The sequence below is a fragment of the Atractosteus spatula genome, chromosome 3 (genome assembly GCF_055471065.1).
Source record: "Atractosteus spatula isolate fAtrSpa1 chromosome 3, fAtrSpa1.hap1, whole genome shotgun sequence".
Lineage (NCBI taxonomy): Eukaryota > Metazoa > Chordata > Actinopteri > Semionotiformes > Lepisosteidae > Atractosteus > Atractosteus spatula.
This window is the reverse complement of record NC_142708.1, coordinates 33928458-33949059: the sequence shown is the minus strand read 5'-3', so window position 1 is coordinate 33949059 and position 20602 is coordinate 33928458. Positions and strand designations below refer to the sequence as shown.

The 20602-nt window shown below is 37.7% G+C and overlaps 2 protein-coding genes across 3 annotated transcripts; both read right to left on the bottom strand.

The window, feature by feature from the left end:
* Positions 1 to 1647: 1647 nt before the first annotated feature.
* akr1a1a (aldo-keto reductase family 1, member A1a (aldehyde reductase)) lies at positions 1648 to 20530 on the bottom strand. Of its 2 annotated transcripts, XM_088912360.1 has the most exons (10): positions 20457 to 20530; positions 18610 to 18728; positions 15245 to 15364; positions 13266 to 13417; positions 12543 to 12738; positions 11009 to 11208; positions 10670 to 10742; positions 10259 to 10345; positions 3083 to 3284; positions 1648 to 2337 (listed from the first exon to the last, which is right to left on the bottom strand). In XM_088912360.1, the coding sequence occupies exons 2-10, from the start codon at positions 18691 to 18693 to the stop codon at positions 2171 to 2173; spliced, it is 1281 nt and encodes a 426-aa protein (XP_088768486.1). In that variant the 5' UTR covers positions 18694 to 18728; positions 20457 to 20530; the 3' UTR covers positions 1648 to 2170. The 2 variants fall into 2 exon arrangements, with proteins under 2 accessions (XP_088768486.1, XP_088768485.1); XM_088912359.1 differs by lacking the exons at positions 1648 to 2337; positions 3083 to 3284 and adding an exon at positions 6887 to 7360.
* Positions 3303 to 6889, bottom strand: hwa (huluwa). The gene has a single exon (XM_088912361.1). The coding sequence runs from the start codon at positions 6006 to 6008 to the stop codon at positions 5295 to 5297; it is 714 nt and encodes a 237-aa protein (XP_088768487.1). The 5' UTR covers positions 6009 to 6889; the 3' UTR covers positions 3303 to 5294.
* Positions 20531 to 20602: the final 72 nt, after the last annotated feature.

Genomic DNA, 20602 nt, shown 5'->3' with positions numbered 1-20602 from the left:
GTGCTGGTATCCCTGTAACAAATGTTTGTAAGGTGAAGAGATTTTCTTTGTTTGCTGTTTCTTTGTTGAAAAAAGGGTTTCAGCTTCAACAAAATAGCAGGTTAATTTGTTGTGGACTCCTACAAGCCTTAGTGTAGAGAAGTGCCTCCTGATCTCGTATTTTAAGTGCACTTCCATGTAGTTTCAACTTGTATTCTCTGGTTAATGTTTCACTGTCGATTCTGAAGAAGTCCACTCGAATGCGTTTGTTGATGCCTTTGACAATTTTGGATTTGGAATTGGATTAGGTTCCTTCACTCTTCTGTGTTCAAAACTAGTTTCAATTCCCAGTTTGTCAGTTTAGGATGATCCCTTATGAATGTGGTTGATAATCTCTAGGTTATTTCCATATCAGCAATATTTTTCAACACAGTATTCAGTATTCTAAATTACTTTATACTAGAAAGTAGTACAATTGTAAAATAACATCCCTTGAAATTCTAGACTTGTAACTATATCCTAACATTTGTTTCATTTTCCAACACTAACATTCAACAACTGAAATGTATAGCTCATTCACTTATAGCACATCATTCTCTCAAGGTAAGATTGATTTTTTTAAAGTCTACTCAACCTGCATAATGTGTTCCAATATCTGGCAGGCATTTGACTGCAATCACTGACATTACAACAGCAGCCAGTGCACCATGTCTGTCAATATTTAACAGCAATCATATAACAAGTCCATGTTTGCAAAGTTCCCCAGCACTTGCATATTGGTTGGGTAGTCTAAGACAGCCCATTAGTACATGGAGCAGCCTAACATGACAATGTACTGGAAGAAAATGCTGATTCTCCCTTCCTACAATTGAAAAATGACAGAACCGGATGTCTGCACTCTGGTCAGGGTCAAAACGTGTTTTTCTTCTTGTTCAACCTCTGTGCTTTTTTGTGAGAAAAGAAGATTCTATGTTTTGAGCCCTTTACAAGGATTTGGAAGGATCAAACATCTGAGTTTCCTCTTTAGTCGGCAGTGGAGTTGCTTATCTGTTTTTGTGAACTTAAAGGTGTCTCAAACTGACAAGTAGAAGGAAAAATATAAAAAATCATTGACAGCTCTCAACCCACAATTTTTCAATGCAGTTTCTAGCACCCGACACTCCAGTGCTGCGATTACAGTTTTTAATCTTAAGGCTTTCATGTTACAATGTTTGCACATTATGAAAGCCTGAAGGAACATTCTGTTTTGCTGACATTTCAAAAGGATCTGAGTCCCAAGTGTATTAAATTCAGAGGAAACTACACAAGTGATACAGAGATCTGTCTACAACAAATTTAATTATGAGCTTCCACAAACTTATTGACATAATCATATATAAAGTACCAAACTACATTATATCACCATCCACCTTCCAAAAACATGGAGGCTTGATAAATTAACATCTTTAAATTGTGTGTGTTTGTGCCCTGCAATGGACTGGAGTCCATAACCATGGTTAATTACCAGGGATAAGTGCCTTTCTGATCTTGGATGGAAGGATAAATGGTAGGAGATCTTATTGAAAGCATAGACAAAATTTCAGTAGGTTCATATTATAAAATATTTTATTATTACAATACAGTATTTACATATATTTTGCATTTCCCCCCCAAAATAATTATAAATTACACAACATTGTTTTCAAATATTTTTTTTATCTGTGGTTTATAATACCTAGCATAAATAGTGCAAAAACAAAAGTGCTTCACTAAATTAGAAATATAAACAATGGTTAAATTTTTTATAAGTGAAGGTAGATTAATTTTCCTGGCAAAAAAAAAACATTTCTGAATATGTTTTTGTTAAATTTGTGAATACCTTTTAAACAGAAGTGTTTGGACTGTTAGATGTGGTGCTAGCGTCTACCTTCGTGATGTTAAGAGAACAGATTTTATGAAACGTGCTTTATCTTCTTGAAAAGTGAGATTTTTGCTGTGTGCTCAATTCTCGGAACAAAAAATATTCAGATTTTTTTTTTAAACTAAAAAATTAATTAGAACATAATTGTGCACTGTTAATTAAAGTGTTTCTTAACTATAGTTCTAAATATACATTCAAAATTGCAGAATTTTTCATTTATCCTTGTATCTGTGCCTTCAGAAGTGATTGTGCTGTGTGGCTCTCGATAGAGCTGTTGAGTTTGAGGTTCAGTTAAACCCAGTATTGCTTGGTGCTGACCGTGGGCACGTGTTGCAAGTGTCTGTGCATTTGGCTTCGTCTCTTGTAGCTGGGGTCATAATAATCCCAATCCAACCCTGAGGCCCTGACAGTGGTAGGGAAGACTTCGCTGTCTGACGACAAGATTCGCAAAGAAATCCCTGGAGACAAGCGATAGAGTCAGTATTAATGAAATTGGTTTGTATTGCTACTATATTTATAGCTGAGGTAATACTGACTACAGAACCAAAACGTCCAACGTGCAAATATAATATCACCATGACACAATACAAAATAGAGAATACTCCAAGGTGGCTTTACTATTACAGGTGCTCACTGAAGTGCATACTGAGCTTCATGACTCAGAGTTTGAGTTTGGCTTATCACTACCCGACTGTGACCCCAAGTGGCTATAAAACTGTCTGAGTGTCCCTGAGGATAGGGTGGAATTAGTCACTCAGGGATCCCTTGTCTCTCAGGGATACAGCGCCCACTGTGGTTTCCTGGGTGCTTACACATGCAATACCGTCAGTGAGGGACACACCTTTCCTCCAATTGGCACTAAACTTATAGGGCAGGGCTGTGTTGTCTGTGTCATGTTAAAAGAGACAGCTTTAAAGAATCTAGGTTGGATGACACTTCCTTTTTCTCCCCTGTGCGGGGTCGCAGGGTTCGAAGCTACGAGAAAGACTAAAAAAACACTCAATTGGCTCTTCCAAATTGAGTGGGTATAAGACAAAATCTACTCTAGTTCTAAAGATACACGCACAAAAAACAGATTAGTACAGACAAACATTTTTGCCAGCTACCGCCTTCAGTCAAAAGCAAATATCACCCTATATTATAATGTAATATGATTAAGAAATAAATGTATATGAAACCATCTTTTGTCTTTCAAGTTCTTACCAGCACTGGCTCCAAAATCGCTGTCCAGTCCAGGCCCCAGGGTGGAAGAGTTACCGGAAATAACTAATTCAGACTCCTCTGGGGGAATGCTGCTGGCATATTCAAAGCCAATCATCTCAGTAGGATTTGGGATAACGGCTTGTCTTTCATTTTGAAGCTCCATTGTGCTGCTTCGTCGGATGGGCCTTATATTTAACATGTTCTAGTTTAAAAAAGAAAACATGAAGACAGTGCCCAATATTAGATTTCAAATAACATTAAACAAGAATGATTTCACTCTCTCAGATCTGTTAAGGGACTGGAATAGGTGTGGTTCCTGAAGCAGCCAGCTAAAGTAGTTACTCATTATACACCCCAATACACCCCAACCTTAATAAGACCTCTGTAATCACAGTAAAGTGCATATAAATAATCTCAATAAATACATTAAACCATGGCATGACCTTATCAATGCACAGCTTAGAAGTAATAGTACTACTACTGACATAATAGCAGTGGTTGCATAACATAGAGATTGTGAAAAAAATGTTCTGGCCTACAATTTGTGATGTTTCTGAAGTGTTTATTAAGACATACTGTATACACACTGTTTCTTTCAGTGGACATATGTAGGACTGGGATTTGTGATCTTTGTAGGGTTTTCTTTTGTTTGTATTGAAAGAGTTGAGTTTGAGATATAAAATTAGAAAATAAAATAAGGATTGGTCTCATGGGACAGTTTGAGCGTAGAGAAAGAGACTGCTTACTATAAATTCACTGTGTATTTTGCTGTTTTTATAATTAATGTGTTTCCCTATACGGTGCCGCTGTAGTTAGCTTTGCTGTATATCAGTTCTGGAGCCCTGGATTCAACACCTGGGGTGCTATCTGCGTGAATTCTGTTTGTTCTCTGTGGGTTAATTTTTATATTGTCCCTAGTTTGTGTGTGTGTGCCATCTCATGGACTGGCATCACAAGGCAGGATACACCCTGGATGAGTCTAATGCTGTGACCCTGAACAGGATAAGTTGAAAAAAGAAAACATTTGTAACCAATATCTTAAGTGACTTAATCCTCCAATTAACCATTTTGTTTAGAGTTGCATTTAAAAATGATTTGAGGTAACAGGATTGGTATAAATGTTTTCTGAAGAAATACAATTTTCAAGTGGTAGAAATGGTAAATGAGAACTGCAAATTTTCATGAAGCTGAGCGAACCGTTTTTCCACCAAAACAATGAATAAAAGATATTATATCAGCTGGCTCCATGAAGCAGCCGCAAGGACCTCAGCACACCTACAACAGATGAATCAAATCAATAAACTGGAAAACCTTCAGAATCTTCAGCCTCCTCTTCACAAGCTTCAACACCCCCCCCCCGTTTGCGCTATGGAGAATAGCATCATTTTAACACCCACATCTTCAACCTAAACTAATATTTAAGGACACAATCACAGCTCTGATTTGTATTATTTTCTTTGGAATAGCAGCATAATCTAAAAAATAAGTTCAATATACCTTTCAGAGTTGATATACAGCTTTAAATTGCACCAGGAGGAAAATTCCAGAGTAGTCCAACCTATCCATGTGTAAAAGTCCAAGATTTTTTTTTTATCTATACAGCCTTGAAACATTGAAATAAAGTTCCTTCTTCTATCTCACAACACAAATTAGCAGGGATCCTCACGCTACAGGAGTTATGCTCTTATATAATGACTTGTAACATAAAATCTTTCTTAGTTTTCTTAGATACAGTCCTACACAAAAGTCTCTCACAATTACTTTTCAGAATTACTCCAGTATCACATAAATAAAAACAGTATCAATAACACATTGCTGTTGTTAAAGTGGTTGGGCCTTAAACCGTCATAAAATGGATAGTTTATGTCTGCATGTCCTTCCGTTTACATTTAACAGGGCCGCATCCTACAAACTACCAAATTAAAACTGCACTCGTAGCTACTGAAGAAGGGTGGACGATCGACAAAAAAAGGCCCCTTGTTTTCATCAGAGCAGTTCGATTTTCATACCAAAAAACAGTCAAGTGCTAGATGAGTTAAATTTTCACTATATACATAGACCTTTTTACACTGTTGTCTGGCGCAATTCGGACAGCTCTTTGAAGAGATTCCAACTGAAAAACGTGATTTCCGATCAAATGGGAAAGATGGATGCAGTCCAGGAAAAACGGTCGGCACTCGACTTCTAGAAACTACTCAAAAAGAAATGTATCTTATACACAGTTTGTAAGGCTCGTCCCATAAGCCAAAGGTGGCTTTGATCGATTTTGACTATTTCCAGCACTCACCCGCCCTGGTAGCGCCACGGTCGCCGGTGAATTTGGCGGAACAGTGTTCGCTCGATCCGCCTCTGAATCACTGGACAGCGGCACGACCCGGACGCCCCTTCGCCAGTCCGAGTAGCTGTGCGTGAAAACCCGTGGTCTGTGCGGAAGATCGGCTCTTGTGGTGGACGCAGACGAGGACATTGCGGCTAGGATGGTGCTGGGTGGCCTCAGCGACCCCGACCCTTCCCCTGTAGTCCCGTCTGGCCGGTAAAAACTAATTCTCTGTCCCGTCACCGCCTTCTGCTTGGACAACATCGGCGAAGAAGGGACCGACTGAGCTACACCTGGCGTTGAAACTGAACGTGGTTCCCTTCTCCCGCCTTGGTTCGCAAACGACGGCACCTCCGACAGCTTAGTTATCCTGCTTTGCCCGGTCGACTGTGTCGAAATGGTATACGAACTGTCTGAGCTTCTCAGCCGCCGTTTTTTCCTTCTTTTCCGACTGAGTGTAATTAGCTTGTAGCCTAATATGAAACAGTTCACTAGCAGGAGAAGAACAACGCAGGGTATGAGAAGAAGAATAAGTAGCGTTAAACTCGGAACGGGCAAAGTTTCGTTCAGAGCTGGTGTTGATGATGGACCTATCACCCCGTGCGTCATTGCATTACAAGCGGCTTAGTTTTCTGTTTTAAAATATTCAACTGCTTAAAATAACATTTACAACACGGGCGTAAAATCAGACAGGTAGCAGGTAGAAATTTAAAAAAAAAACGACCAGGGCCTTCGCCAGTGATAAGCAATTGGGGAATGTTTTCCCCAAAAATGATTTCAGTCTGTATTCACAAGCCGGCGAATTCAAGAGCTGAGAAATATACATCAGGCCCTGCTCGTCACTGGGTTTAGTGTTGGACGAGACGGTTTTCTTGGGCATAGACGCTGCTGGAATCGTCATTTTGGGTGTATAGTCAAGGGTCTAGTGTTCATTCTGGCATTTTGCTCGTGTACACTTTAACCAGTACCATAAACTACTGCTTCTTCGTCAGCCGTGGTAAGTTTTAATATTTAGTTTAACAGATGTTGATAATAACACTCGGTGTTAATTCAATTTGTGACTGGGGATGAAAATTTTGGCCGTGCGTCCCACTTTGCATGTCTCGATGAACCGATTTAAGGCAGTATTGCCCATTTTTATTTTCATGCCAAGTGAAGCGACTAAATTATCACCCTAGTTATTTGAATTGAGGTACTATGAATTTACTGGCTTAAATGAGTCATTGTTAATTAAATTCTCCGCATAAAAGCAGTCCCCTCGCTGCTGATTAATACATGGGAAGTTTTTACACGGTAGCCACACCGACTTGGATGTGATTGGACGCCGAACGTAACTCAGTTAATTTACTACCACTTACTAAAAATCTCAAGCGTTTTTCTGTAGACATACTATTACATGTTAAAAGAGAATACTGCTGATATTTAATTTTGTATTTTAGAGCAATTAAAACATTTTTACTATTGTATTATAATAATTCTATTATCAATAAAATTTTTGGTATTAAAAAAACATAATGAAATTATTACCTTTGTGACCATTTCCAAATTGTATGATCTTTCTAAAATGCTGTATGGAACATGGTGTCTATAGGATATACAAAGGATGATACACAAGTGTTCATTTATTTATTTTATATTGGCTTCCAACACATGCTTACAAACCAGTGTTGTAAAGGATTAAAATTTCTGACTGCAAAAATGGAATAAACTTAATAGAAAATCAAGTGCGTATTATAACTAATTTTATTAGCTGTGCATGTCAAATCTTGGGGAATGAGTAGTTTCTTAACTTGAATCAGATATTACATTAGTTAGTGAATTTACAGTTCCTGGCCTGACAGAGAAGGATGTCTGCGTGGCATCAGAGGTGAACAGTCCTTGGATGACAGTGCTGGTTAATATAGCTCGTGGAAGGGGAAATGGGGGTGAGCTGCATCTCTCCACACTCGCTTGCCGTCTTTCTGTGAGCAGAGAAAAAGACCGTTACCTTTTCTTCACCTGTGTCAGAATTCTGAAGGACACATTTTTGGAATATACTTGATACTATTCTGCCATCCATTACATAGTGATTTTTGGAGTATCACTTAAGCAGGGGGTTGGTAATAAAGCATGGTAGCAATTAACTTAAATGGGTTTTACTAGAGATCACCTTCTGTGGGTATAACAAGAATATCACACATTTGAAAGTTACAGTGGGTGTAAAAAATTTAACTCCGTTGTATTTTGCCACATTCCGATGTGTTACCAGAACCAGAAAACGGGATATATTTATTTTCCCTTTTGATCCATACAATGTCCTCTACAATATACTGTAAATGTGTTTTAAAGTTTGGAGCTAAAAAATAAACTAGTCAAAAGAAAGAAACTAAAAATCTTTATTGGGAAAGTATTTACCTCCTTAGATTAACACTCCTTAATAAGCTTTGCCTTAGTTGTCAACCAGCTGTCTTCAGCATTTTCACAAATTGGAATCTACCTGTGTGCATTTAAAGTGGTTAACCATTCAGATCTGTCTTTGTAAGGTTAAATACACCTGTCTGTGTGAGTTCCCACCTTTGGACATTTTATACAATCAGGTATAAAATGGTACAGAGCTGTGGACAGACAAAAGTTAGGTGAGTGATATAGTAAGATTTTAAAGGCTCAGAGTATCCCACAAAGCACTGTTAAATCAATTATCAGGAAGTGGAGGACACATAAAACTATTCAGAATCTTCAATGACCAGGTCGTCCTCCAAAACTCAGCAGCCAGGCAAGGAGGCCGTTGGTCAGAGATGCAGTCAAGAGGCAGAAAACAACCCTGAAAGACCGACAATGTCTCATAAGACGGGAGAAACTGTAAGTGAGTCCAGAATAGTTTAGGTACTCCACACATCTGGGCTGTACAGTAGAGTAGTGTAACTAGTGGACTGATGCACAAACAACCTATCTCTTAATGTAAACAAAACAAAATATACGATCATTGACTTCAGGAGGGCCCACGCTGATCACTCCCCACTGTACATTAATGGCTCCCCCGTGGAGACAGAAGCACCACGTTTCTTGGTGTACACATTACAGATGACCTCACTCGATCCCTCAATACCACTTCTCTAGCCAAGAAAGCACAGCAGCATTTCTGTTTCCTGCAGCAACTGAGGAGGGCAAACCTTCCCCCACCCATTCTTACCACTTTCTACAGAAGCACCATTGAGAGCACCTTGACCAGCTGTATCACTGTTTGATTTGGGAATTGCAACGCTTCAGACCACAAGACCCTACCACGGATTGTAGAAACAGCTGAAAAGATCATTGGAGCCTCCCTCCCATTTATGTCACCTATCACAAACGCTGCTTACACAGGGCCTCCAGTATAGTAGATGACCCCTCCCATAAACTTTTTGCCCTCCTACCATCTGGGAAAAGATATCGCAGTGTACGGGCTAGCTCCACCAGACTCTGTAACAGCTTCTCCCCACGGGCTGTCAGGCTCCTCAACACCCTGGAATCTACTTGCACCCACTCCAATTCCAGAAACAGGGTTTAAATCCCCCCGGTTTTGTGTGTATTGTATTATGTATTGCCTTGTAATTCGCACTATCTGCACTTTGCACTATGTGTATCCTGTCTACAATATCTATGTATCCTGTCTTGTCTGTCCTGTCTGTATTTGCCTCATGGACCAGAAGGAACGGTATTTCATTCCACTGTATACTTGGATATGGATGGAATGACAAAGGTGAACTTGAACTTGAGTAGTGAAGAGGAAGCCACATTCAAAAAAAGTTCAGATGAAGTCACGCCTTGAATATGCAAAAAGTTGTGTAGTGGCCTCTAAAATGTAGTGAAAAAATGCTGTGGTCTGATGAGACAAAAGTTATTTGTCCTTAATGCCAAGTGTTATGTCTGGCGAAAGAAAAGCTCTGCTCGTTACTCACAAAACACCATTCTCATATTGAAGTATGGCATAATATTGTGGGATTCCTTGTCATTGGCAGGGACTGGTAGGCTTGTCAAAATAGAAGGCAGAATGAATGGAGCAAAATATAGGCAGAACCTGAACAGCATGCAAGAGATTTGAAACTGGGATGGAGATTCATATTTCAACAGGACAATGATCCCAAAACGCAAAACGAAAACAACCTTTCAGTGGCTTAAAAGGAAGGTGGAAGTCCTTCAGTGGCCCAGCCAAAGCCCAGATTTAAATCCCATAGAAAACCTGGGAACTGAACTGAAGATTGCTGTACACCACCTCTCTGCCAGTAACCTGCAGCAGCTGGGGCAACTTTGCAACTTGTAAGATGTGAAAAACTGGTTGCAAGATAATGCAAAGGACGTGCTGCAAAAGGGAAAGCAACTAAACATTAAATGTTTAAAGGTCTCAGGAGTGAATTCTTGTCCAAGCTGGATTTTCAGTTTTCGTGTTTTCTTAAAATTTTCTTTTACAATAAAAATGATTATAAACCATCAAAATGTTTAATGTGTTTTATTAATGTACAAAAAGACTCCTGTTTAAATGTGTTGCAATTTGAGGTTGTAAAACAGCAAAATGTGGTCCAAAGGGGGTCAATATTTTCTACACCCTCTGTATTCTAATAGTTACATGTCACCTGTGTTTCATTCCTTTGGGAAGCTTTCCTAGGATAGAAAAATCATTGGGAAGTCTGAATCTCTTTAATAATGTAAAGAGTATCTCTAGTGTCTGTTCACAAGATTGATTCCTTGCAATGGCAGGAACACAATGTAGAGTAGTATGAAATTTGCTTAATGTGGATTTAAGCAATACTAACATGGAGAACTACATAACTACTCTGACAGTAATGCATCATATACAGATGTTCTTTTATTCAAAAGAAGGACTCACCACTTTTTATACTTACCTCTAAAGTGGGAATTATCAGTCTTTCATTTTGGTTTAAGCATTCAATCTGCTTCATGTCATCATTCGACAGTGTAAAGTCAAATACCTTTTTACAGTAAATAAGACAGACACCATTAAAAACTATCACGGTTGAACTCCAAGCACTAAAATACAATAGTATTTTGTTTAATCCTTGGTGTTTGGCATCACTGCAAGTTATGCTACTGCAAAGGCTGATAATTAAAAAACTGGCCTTAATGAGCAGAGTAAATATGTAGAAGAATATAAGTAGCAAGAAATCAAAGTAGTGTGTTTATAATTCAATGATCAAATGTCTTCTTTTTATAGGTATTTTATTTTTTAATAGAGAAACTGTATAGTATCCTTATGGAGTGGAGTTCAGTAGAGCCCCCTGGTGGGAGCATCTCACCTGAATGTTCTGCTGAATCCTAGAAGGTGTAGTGCTCTTGGGGATGCAGGCTACTCCTCTCTGCACCTGCCACCTTCAGAAGAACAAGCGGGTCCTATCTGAAACTTGTCTGATTAGTTGAGGGTCCTATTTTTGCAACATATTATGTTGCATATTCATAAAAACAATGAGAAGATTTCCCATTTAGCTTCATTATAAATACAGTCTAATATTAGAAAGAACTATATATTTTCTTACTTTCTGTTGCAAGCAGTTATAGGCAGTTAATACACACTGTAAGCGTTTCTCAGGAGCAGAGTAAAATGTTCAATATGTGGTCTTTGCTGCTAGAGTGCTTACCTTAAGATCACCTGTGCAGGTGTTTTACCATATCTGCCTGCGATGGCCAAGATTTGGGGGTCATCTAGCAGCTGGGGGTCTCCAGGGGAGGTCCAGGGCCGATCAGGAGACCCTAGAGGACTGTAAGCTGTCAGTGCTATCCCATGATCATGGCAGTACTTCAACAGCTCCTTCTGAGTGAGGTAGGGATGGCACTCAACCTGCAGAGGTGATTGACCTGGGTCAATTTATTGCCAGCACTCTAATCTGTGGTACTCTGGCAGTAGGAAAATGATTTTTTATCAACTGTTAGCTGGCCTCTAGATGGTGAAAGAATATTGTGTTATGCTTGAGGTGGAGGTTAACAGAGGTTAATTTAATATTTAAATAGTCCTAACATCAGCTTGAGTACAAGCGATTTGTAAATGTTAAATAATAACATTAGGTCCCAAATCCTTAGGGAATACCAAGTGAGGTCACAAACCTTTTCTGATTTTTCAGGAAGAACCTGGTGGTGAATAGATATGTGATAACTGGTCAATCAGTGGTCAGTGATAAGTGATAAGTAATCAAGTAAAAAACAAACTAATATTTAAAGACTACAGATAAAGTGGGTTCAGGATTCCCTAAACATTGCATCCAATCATGAGTACTTGCTAACATTTACAATCCATAATCTACCCATTAGTAGGCAAATCTTTACGTGGCAAGGATGACTTGTTTCCATAAAATACACCAACCACAGGAGGTAAACCCGTGATCTGAACGGAGACTACATTTGGTTCATATACAGAATTCATGCAAGAACAAAGAACAGTGAAAACACTTTTCCTGTCAGTTTTGACAGGAAAAGTTGAATATTTCCACAAGTACTAAGGACACAACTCCTTTCTCTAATTTTAAGACAAGTCCCTTCAGGGCCCAACACCTGCTGCGTTCTTTGTTGACAAACCAAAATCAAACCTTAAAATGGTTTTTACTTCTCTCCTCTCTCTCTTATTATGCTTTCATTTACTAACTGTAATTTAAGTGCCGTGATGGTTACAATGTGGTTGGCCGCTCAGCTCTGGATAATCCCAGTTGTATAAATTGAGAACTCCTTATCAAACCAAATTACCTTGAGCTATGAGGAGGACCCATCTAGGCACTGACCAGGCTCACACCCGCTGAGCTTCAGTGGGCTGCCAGTTGTGAGTTCCAGGGTAATATAGCTAGCTGCTGGCACTGGATCATGCAGGTAATGTAATTCATCGTCTTATGACAGAGCTGCGCTGATTCTTGTTTGTGAATGAGAATTCTACTAAATGACATTAGTAGAATTTTGTAATAGTAGTGATCTACCTTCATCAGCGCATTTAAAGTCTGTCAATAGATTTACAGGTAAGTTTGATAAAAATATGTTCTTCTAAATGCATTTGAAGCAGTGCCTGCTTAGACAAAGTATGTAAGAGTATCTGTGTCTTCATTGTTTATAAATCAACATTTAATAGTTGTACAGTAAATCTAGTCATTTTTGAAAGTTTTCTGTATATGTATGAAAGAAACGTTTTGTTACCTGATTAACCACAGGCTTGTATTTACAAATGCTAAGGATGTCTTCAATTTGCTTAGCATTAAAGTTGGATAGTCCAATGGCCTTGACAAGACCTTGGTCCAGCAGTCCTTCCATCGCCTTCCAGGTGTCCCTATAGTGAGTGTCGCCATGTCGCATTGTTCCATCATCATTCCTGGGCATCAACACTTCCCCCCTCCTGTACGAGAACACAGCTCTTTTGAGAAGACTGAGCAGTGGTTTGACAGACCCTGAATAGCAGCTCTATCTAATGTGAACACCTGGTCTTGAACCATGACTATTCCGTGTCTGTGAAACTTGTCCTGAAGGCTTGGCGTAAAGAATGGACTTTTTCTGCCAAGTGAGGGGGGGTGGGGGTGGGCAGAGCTTCAACAGCTGCTTCTGAACCTGGTAGGGATGGCACTCAATCTAGAGTGACCTGGGTTACTGTATTGCCAGCACACTAATCTGTGTTGCTCAGCAATAGGAAAAGGACATTTGTAAATTCTTAGCATGTGATGCCCTGTAGACAGCAGTTGGACTTTTTTTTTTAAAGATCAGGTTGTCGGTTATCCATTTACACAGGGCAAATAGCAGTCAAATATTATCCTGTCTTGACGCCAGTTTGGGCAGAAATGAATTATACAAGTTTATGAAAGGTTCAGAGTAGTCAGAGAATAGATACTAGGTGAAGTCCTGTGGAACTTCATGCAGTTCCCCACTTACTCAAAGGCCATGGGCCAGTGTATGAGATACAGGTCCAGGTACTGGAGACCGAGGTCTGCCAGCGTCTTCCTGCACGATGGCTCCACGTCATCAGGGTGATGCTTTGTGTTCCACAGCTTAGAAGTCACAAACACATCCTCCCGTTTAATGTTCTTTAGAGAAAACAAGGTTAGGGCAGAAGAATGTGAATTAACTTTCCATTTTGCATCTAATCTTTTTTCATATGATCTGTATTAAGGTGAAGGAATGTGAGAATCAAGTTGATTGAGTTTTCCAGCAGTATATCACTTCGTCGAAAATACACAATGACTGAAATACAGTCCTGCTTTGTCAGGCATCCAGACTTGGCAAGCTTTTTCTGTTTATGAAATCATTTAATTAAAAAATGTGTCCTTCAAAAGTACTGAAAAAGCAAAGTCAAACCTGTTATTTTTGCATTACAGACTAACAATCGGTATTTGAGATCATGAGACCAATAGGAATGATAACTGCAACATGTTTTATTTTTTATGTAATTTAATGGAAATATTTCAGTCCTGTTACAACAAAAACATACTTTGCATTTAACCCAATATTTTCAAGTGACCATAAGTATTGGGGTAGATTCACATTAAATGTCAACTTTAAGTCAATATTTGGTTGCATATCCATTTGAGAAATGAGGAATACTTGTATGAAGTATGCCATTTGAGCAATGAGCACGTGAAGCTCTTTGTATAATACTTGATGATGCATTGCCAAGCAATGTTTTCTCTTCAGCATATAAAACGCATGCACATTTCAGTTTAAATCTAGAGACTGACAAGCCATTCTGAGATTTTCTCATTGTTTAGATGTGCTTTGAGTCATTGCCATACTGCATGACGAAGCGCTGCCCAATAAGTATGGAAGCATTTTCTCCTGCATAAACAGACAAAATGTTTCTGTAAACTTCAGAATTTATTGTGCAGCTGCTGTCACTTGTTACATTGTCAATATAGAAGAGTGAGACCGTACCACAGATTAGTTGGTGTTGTTTGGAGCTTCTGGAGTTTCTTTCTCCACACATTGACTTTACAATCACTTTAGTAAACTTTTAATCATGGGCTCGTCTCTCCATACAACTTGATCCAGAACGCTTCTGACTGATCTTCAGAGCAAACTAATCTGGCTTTTATATTCTTGATACTGAAGAGAGGTTTCCATTTTGAGAGATTTTGACAGAATCAGCTGTCTCATTCTTCCACATTTGTTGTTTTTGATACTTACTCACAAACAGGAGATTGTTGGTGATTTCACTGATGTTGTTTAGGGTTTTTCTTGACAGCTCTGATCATTGTTCTGTCATCAACTACTGTACTATTGTTTGTTTTGACCCATCTGTTCTTAGATGATTGGTAATTATATTTGCCTTATTCTTCCTCAGTATATTCTAAATTGTTGATTCTTGTACAGTATGCCTAGTTCCTGTATTATGGTCCTGATCGAGGTTTTCTTGATTTTGAATCATCTGGTTTTCTTTACCAGACAGTTCTTTTGGGTTTCACTTTGACGTTCGACAACAAATACTGACCTCAAAGTGAGACAGGTTGATTGGATGTTTACAGCTCTTTTCAGTGTGCTTAATTACCCAATAGCATATACCTGATTGACATCTGTCAGCCAGATTTTTGTAATAATTTTTCTCCTTTAGAATAAACAGGTTCAATAGTATCAGTTTATTTCAACCAAGAAGATAGGACTGAATAGACAGTATTAAATAATAATTAGTAGTTTTAATTATCCGTTGACTTCCTTCAAGAGATGACTGGATGAGATCCTTGGATCAATAAGCCAATTTACCAAATGGAACACATGGGGAAAATGGCCTCCTCTCATTTGTAACCTTTTTGTGTTCTTATAATATTACTTTATTTTAATTTCTCAGACAGAGGTTATGAAATTGCAATGTCTAACTTTGAAATTCCTCGGTTCAGCTGTTAAAGAGAAACTTGACTTACCTTGCCTGTCCCCACTCTTTCCAATAAGGCCTCTCCTACTTCCTGTTCATTACCATAGGCTGCAGCACAGTCAATGTGCCTGTAGCCACAGTCCAGGGAACATAGCACAGCTTGCTTAACCTGGTGAGAAATGCACTTATTAAAAATATTAACCGGCACACTAAGATTCTTAGTACACTGCTAAGAATTAATACACTTAATGTATTAATACACTGCTATACTCAAGAAAAGGTGCTCCCCGATTTCCATAAATTTGACTTGCGTAATCCTACTTTACGTCAAAGTATGTACAGGGTTAGTCAAAATGTTGTCAACAAGTATAAATGCCAATTATTTTACCCAAGTTTTGTTTTCTCCTTCACAGATGGTGCTGCAGTTGCACAGTATCCACAATGTGGATCACCTATGGAACATGTGCGGCAGGCCTATCTCAGGAGTCCCCGCAAATAATTAAATTGTAATAAACTGTCAAAGTTGTTGACGGCATTTTGACTAACCATGTATATGCTCTCACTTGTTGCCTTCTGTGTGTTCATTTGCAATGTTACCCTTTTAATCATGGCTGAAAACCTTTTTAGTCCTACGTATACAGTAAGTATAAGTTCCATTTTGTGTACTTTTTTTAAATGCCTGTGTCTTAAAGTCTTATTCTTAAAGTAAGGTAGTGACACCTTTTTCTAAGAAAATATCAGTGAGTAGAGAAGTAAAGCAGAACAGCAGGACTACGAACTTATAGGGGATTATTGCCCTTAATTAACAGGTGTGTGCTAATCACCGAGAGAGGTTGAGAAAGAGAGTAGTTTTCTCTAACATTCTGTGTGGTAAAAAAACAAGAAGAGGGCTACTTCCCTGATTTTATAAGAGGACAGGGAAGGTTAAAGAACAGTCCCAGTGTTAATCACTGGTAGGGTGGAATACTACAGTACTTTTCAATAAATATTGAAATAGTGTGAATTTGTATTATTACAGTAATAATGTGTACCATTACATTAGTTATAATGATAACGAGAGCAAAAGTACCATGAAAGAGTGCGAATGGTTCCAAACTACTGTATATGTACAATAAGCCAAACGTTTTGTATCACGGGGAGTACCTGGAGTAGTTTTTATTTTTTCTTGCAGATTTGTTTAGGTTTAATAAATGCTTGATTGAATACTTAGAACAAAAACCATCGAGGCAAGGAAAGACCTTTTTCTATGTGGGTGAGATACTGGTTTAACAAATCAATTAGGAAATATATATAAGGGTAAAGAAAGCACTTTATAAAATAATCAAAAAACAGGATCCAGTTAAAGGAGTAAAATGAATTGCAAAAGTGTAAATATTAGAAAGGTAAAGACACATAGAAAGGAATATTAAAATGGCGGCTAAAATCAATAATAACGTTATTTCTGTGTCACAACAGCAAAATTAATTGTAACAATAAAGTAAAATGTATCTGGCACAGTAATGGGAAAGATCTACACAATGAAAGGGAAATGGCTGGTGTGCTAAATGACTATTTCAATCTGCCTCAGCCAACAGAAGGACAAAGTTTTTTATAGTATAAACAAGGAAGAGGCGGAAGTCTATGGAGAATTGAAGTTGTCAGGGTTAATAAATCTCCAGGGCCTGTTGGTATCCTACGTATTGTACTTAAGGAACCAAGATGTTATTCATAAGCCGCTGACACAACTCTTCTAACAGTTGCTCAACAACCTTGACAAAGTCAACCCAGTGGATGTCTTCAGAATAAACAGTAATCAATTAACTGCTAATTACCAAATGAGTTAGATTTATAAAATTCCACATAGTTGGAGGTCACTGAATTTGTTTAAATCAAATGTGTTTGGCATTTCAGAAAAGGCTTGTTTGTTTCTCAGTGCGGCATAACAGCAGCAGTTATCTGAAGTGTTGCATTTTCCTAAACTTTGGGCAAGTTTTTTCATTTTCCTTCCTAATTTTTGATTATATTATCTTCCCTCTTAATATTGTCCCATATCTATTTGTTTCCACTCTATTTTGAGTAAATATATGCAATGATTTTTTTAAAGGTTACTAAACAGTTACTGTATAATACTCTATTTTGCTAATAGATTTAGAAGGTTTTCATACAACAAGAGAGACAAGATTCTTTCTATCAGCAGTAACAACATATTTTGGACATGTCTGAGGTCTGAAAAAAAATAATTAAAAAATCAATTGTTTTAAAATAACTGCTTGTAGCATATGTTTTGGCATAAAAATGGTATTTGTCCTGCAAAGAAGAAAATAGAATATCCAGGAGGCGTTTGCAGAGACAATATATTTTTTTAGCTTTCAACAAAATGCTGAATTTTCTTTAGAATAGCCAAATCTCATTTCTTTGTAAGCATTACATTAGAACTGAGGAAAATCAACACTTAGCACATTTTTTTCATCTTGCTCTACTATGAGGGGAATTTGGATAGAATCTTGTTGACCCAAAGTTTAATTTCTTTCAAATTTGTTATGTAATGAATAATAATTTATCATCTGTTTGAAAAGAAAACCAGAATCGGTTACAGACATGTCTGGTAATGCCACCTGAAGAATAGGATATGCTCTTGAATAGTTGCCAGACTTCACAGATTTACTCCATTTTAGTTATAACACTGCTTACTTACTTTATTTACTTTACATCCTGCAAATAAACAACAATTAATAAATAAAGAACATTAATAAAATATTTCCAATGTGTGCTCTGAATGTAGAATGTTAGAGGGATACTTTCTGTATTTGTCTACAGAGCCAGGTGTCATTTAATCCTAGAACATGGGATATCCATAGGTACTTGTATACTTCTTACAGCCTTTGCTAGTAAAAATGTAAGAAAATTCCCCAGCTCATCTGACATACCAGTTGACCCCCATATTTTTACCTATTTTCTTCACAGATAGTAAATATTGCTTTTGTTTTTGTTTTCTCAGTGTGGTAGAATGAAGGCGTGAAGAATGTCCTAGTTGAATGCATTAAACATGCTTAACGTTTCATATTTTGTATAAAGGCGACTATGACAATCAAATTCTTTGGTGGTGGGCATGGTAAAGACATCTACTCATTTAGCCTGCATTATAGAGGACTCTGATGTTCTATATATCTCTTTTATTGCAATAAAAATAAAGGGAATTATTAAAATCCTTAATGCAGGTCAGCATTATCTTGCAGTGTACATTTTATGTTATTTTAATTGTTTCTGCTCTGTATTCAGCTGAGATTCTCTGTGTCAATGGGCTGCCATCCTCTGCCCTTTGGTTGGAGCTGGTCATGGGTGACCTGTGATTTATCAAACATATTTTAATTTTTTTTATTTGAAATCTTAGCTCAAGCTTGCCATGGCCACTTCTCATCACAGTTGAACACTGACCAGTCCAGGGGCACTCTTCCAGGTTCCAAGTCCTATGAGTGGCATCTTGTGCCCAATGGAGAGGGTCAGGTAGGGAACGCTCATGATTTATACTGGGATTGTCTTCTAACACAGGGTGCCTGAAAAGTAACAGGGGTGAAAAATCAAGAGTAACTTTGCTGCAAGTAACGTCTTGTTTTTCATGAACCATCTTCAAACCATTGGTTTAAAAATTAAACTGCTTATTTTCAGAGGTTGAGTTAACACTGCTTTGCGTTAAAAATGTGCTTATTAAGTTTTTCTTCTATAATGAATAATTGGCTGTTAAAGAGTAAGCTGGAAGTGAATACTGAGAGCAAATAACTGATTATATGAATAATTTGAAATTGTATTGTGTCTGACAGTGACGATGTTGATACACTTCCGTAGTTTTATCTTAATTTACATAACATACATTATATATAATAACTTCAGTTTCATTAATAAAAACACCTGTTCAAAGGAGAAACAATTGGAAATCAATCAAAAAGGTCTTACAGGACTAAATGTATTACTTTGTATTAACAGTTTTTAAAAATCCAAGCTATACTGGACACTATTTGACTTCATTTATTTGATGTAATGATTGCTTTTAACTGTGTCTCAATATACCTTTAATAAAGGTACACATAACTTTAGTTGATCACCTGAAAAAAAAGCTTTTCAACATAAAGTAGGAAATACACTAGTAATATGACATACATCTGAAACGCTGATTTGATTTCATATTTTCATGACTAGGAAAAGCATTTACACCCAGTTCTCTCTCTTGCAAAGCTGTCAGCTGTTAATAATTACTGCTGGAACCCAGGATGAAGACGCATCCAAATACAAAATGCTATCTTCAGCTTACTTTAAGAAAAGCGAAAGAGAGAAAGTTGTCATCTGTTGTAAAAGCAATACAAATAACTTGTGTCCTTGTGAAATGATCGAAGCTTTCACAATTTTCTATTGCTGTGTCAGAACAAAGGGAACTGGAAGAATATTTTGTTTTTCTGTTGGTTTATCTGAAACATAAAAACAAAACCAAAAATGCAGAAGGACATCTATGGCTAAAAGCACAAATTCCAGTCATGCTGTGAATTCAGTTTTTCAAAGCCTCAGTAAATAGATCTGTGTCAAAGTGTCTGTTTTTTATCTGTGGTGAGGATTGAAGACTGGGGAATATGGACACATTCTGTTTTCATGCTGGTTCAGCAATTGAACCCTCAACAGGGTTTTGATTGATGAATTTCCACAGGGAGATCTCTCCTGAACTCAAATCGGTAAGAATTCATTGCTATGCTAACCAATTATCATGGCCTGGTCTTTTAGAGAAACGTTGTGTCCCATGAATCTAATGTAAATTTGAATCTTCTGAAAACTAGGAAAAAATAGATCCTCTTTGTCTAAAAAAATAATACAATTCAAATAATCACATGTTCCAGAACAGAACCACACCTCAGAAACAGAATCAAATGCTTTGCAATAATGTTTTTAGACTTTTCAAGGACATGCGTTTCATTATAGTCTTGCAACTTGAATTAGTTTATATTTCACCAGAACTAATAACAACTACTAGTTTTTAGATATGATGTGTGGGTCCTGGCAGGTGCAGTCAATATCAAATGCAGAGAAACTGGTTTTAAACACTTCTACTTTGGGAATCTTTTTGTCTATACGTCTGTGCCCTGTTCTGTTCCTACCATGACTATTTTTGGGGCTAAAGACATAACATACCGATTTGTTTCTTTAACAAAATACAGTTTTGTGGTTTTCAAGTGAAAGTTGGAAATAGTTTTAAGTGTCAAAGGCAAATATTTTTCAAACAACATTTAAGTCCATCTTACCTTAGTAAAACGTTCTTGTCCCTCAGTCAACACTGGGTCATTTTCCTTTCTGAATTTGTTCACTCAGATGGGAGTGAATATCAGGTCAGGTGTCAGGTCAAAGTCTTGACTTATCTGTTACCTAACAACTTGAAAAGGGGGAAAAG

Excerpts from the sequence above, each read along its gene's own strand:
- hwa (XM_088912361.1), bottom strand. The coding sequence starts at position 6,008 with ATGACGCACGGGGTGATAGGTCCATCATCAACACCAGCTCTGAACGAA.
- akr1a1a (XM_088912360.1), bottom strand. The coding sequence starts at position 18,693 with ATGAGCGTTCCCTACCTGACCCTCTCCATTGGGCACAAGATGCCACTC. Across the intron at positions 11,209-12,542 it reads ACAAGCCTGTGGTTAATCAG|GTTGAGTGCCATCCCTACCT; the intron begins GTAACAAAACGT and ends TCACCTCTGCAG. Across the intron at positions 3,285-10,258 it reads TGATAATTCCCACTTTAGAG|AACATGTTAAATATAAGGCC; the intron begins GTAAGTATAAAA and ends TTTTTAAACTAG.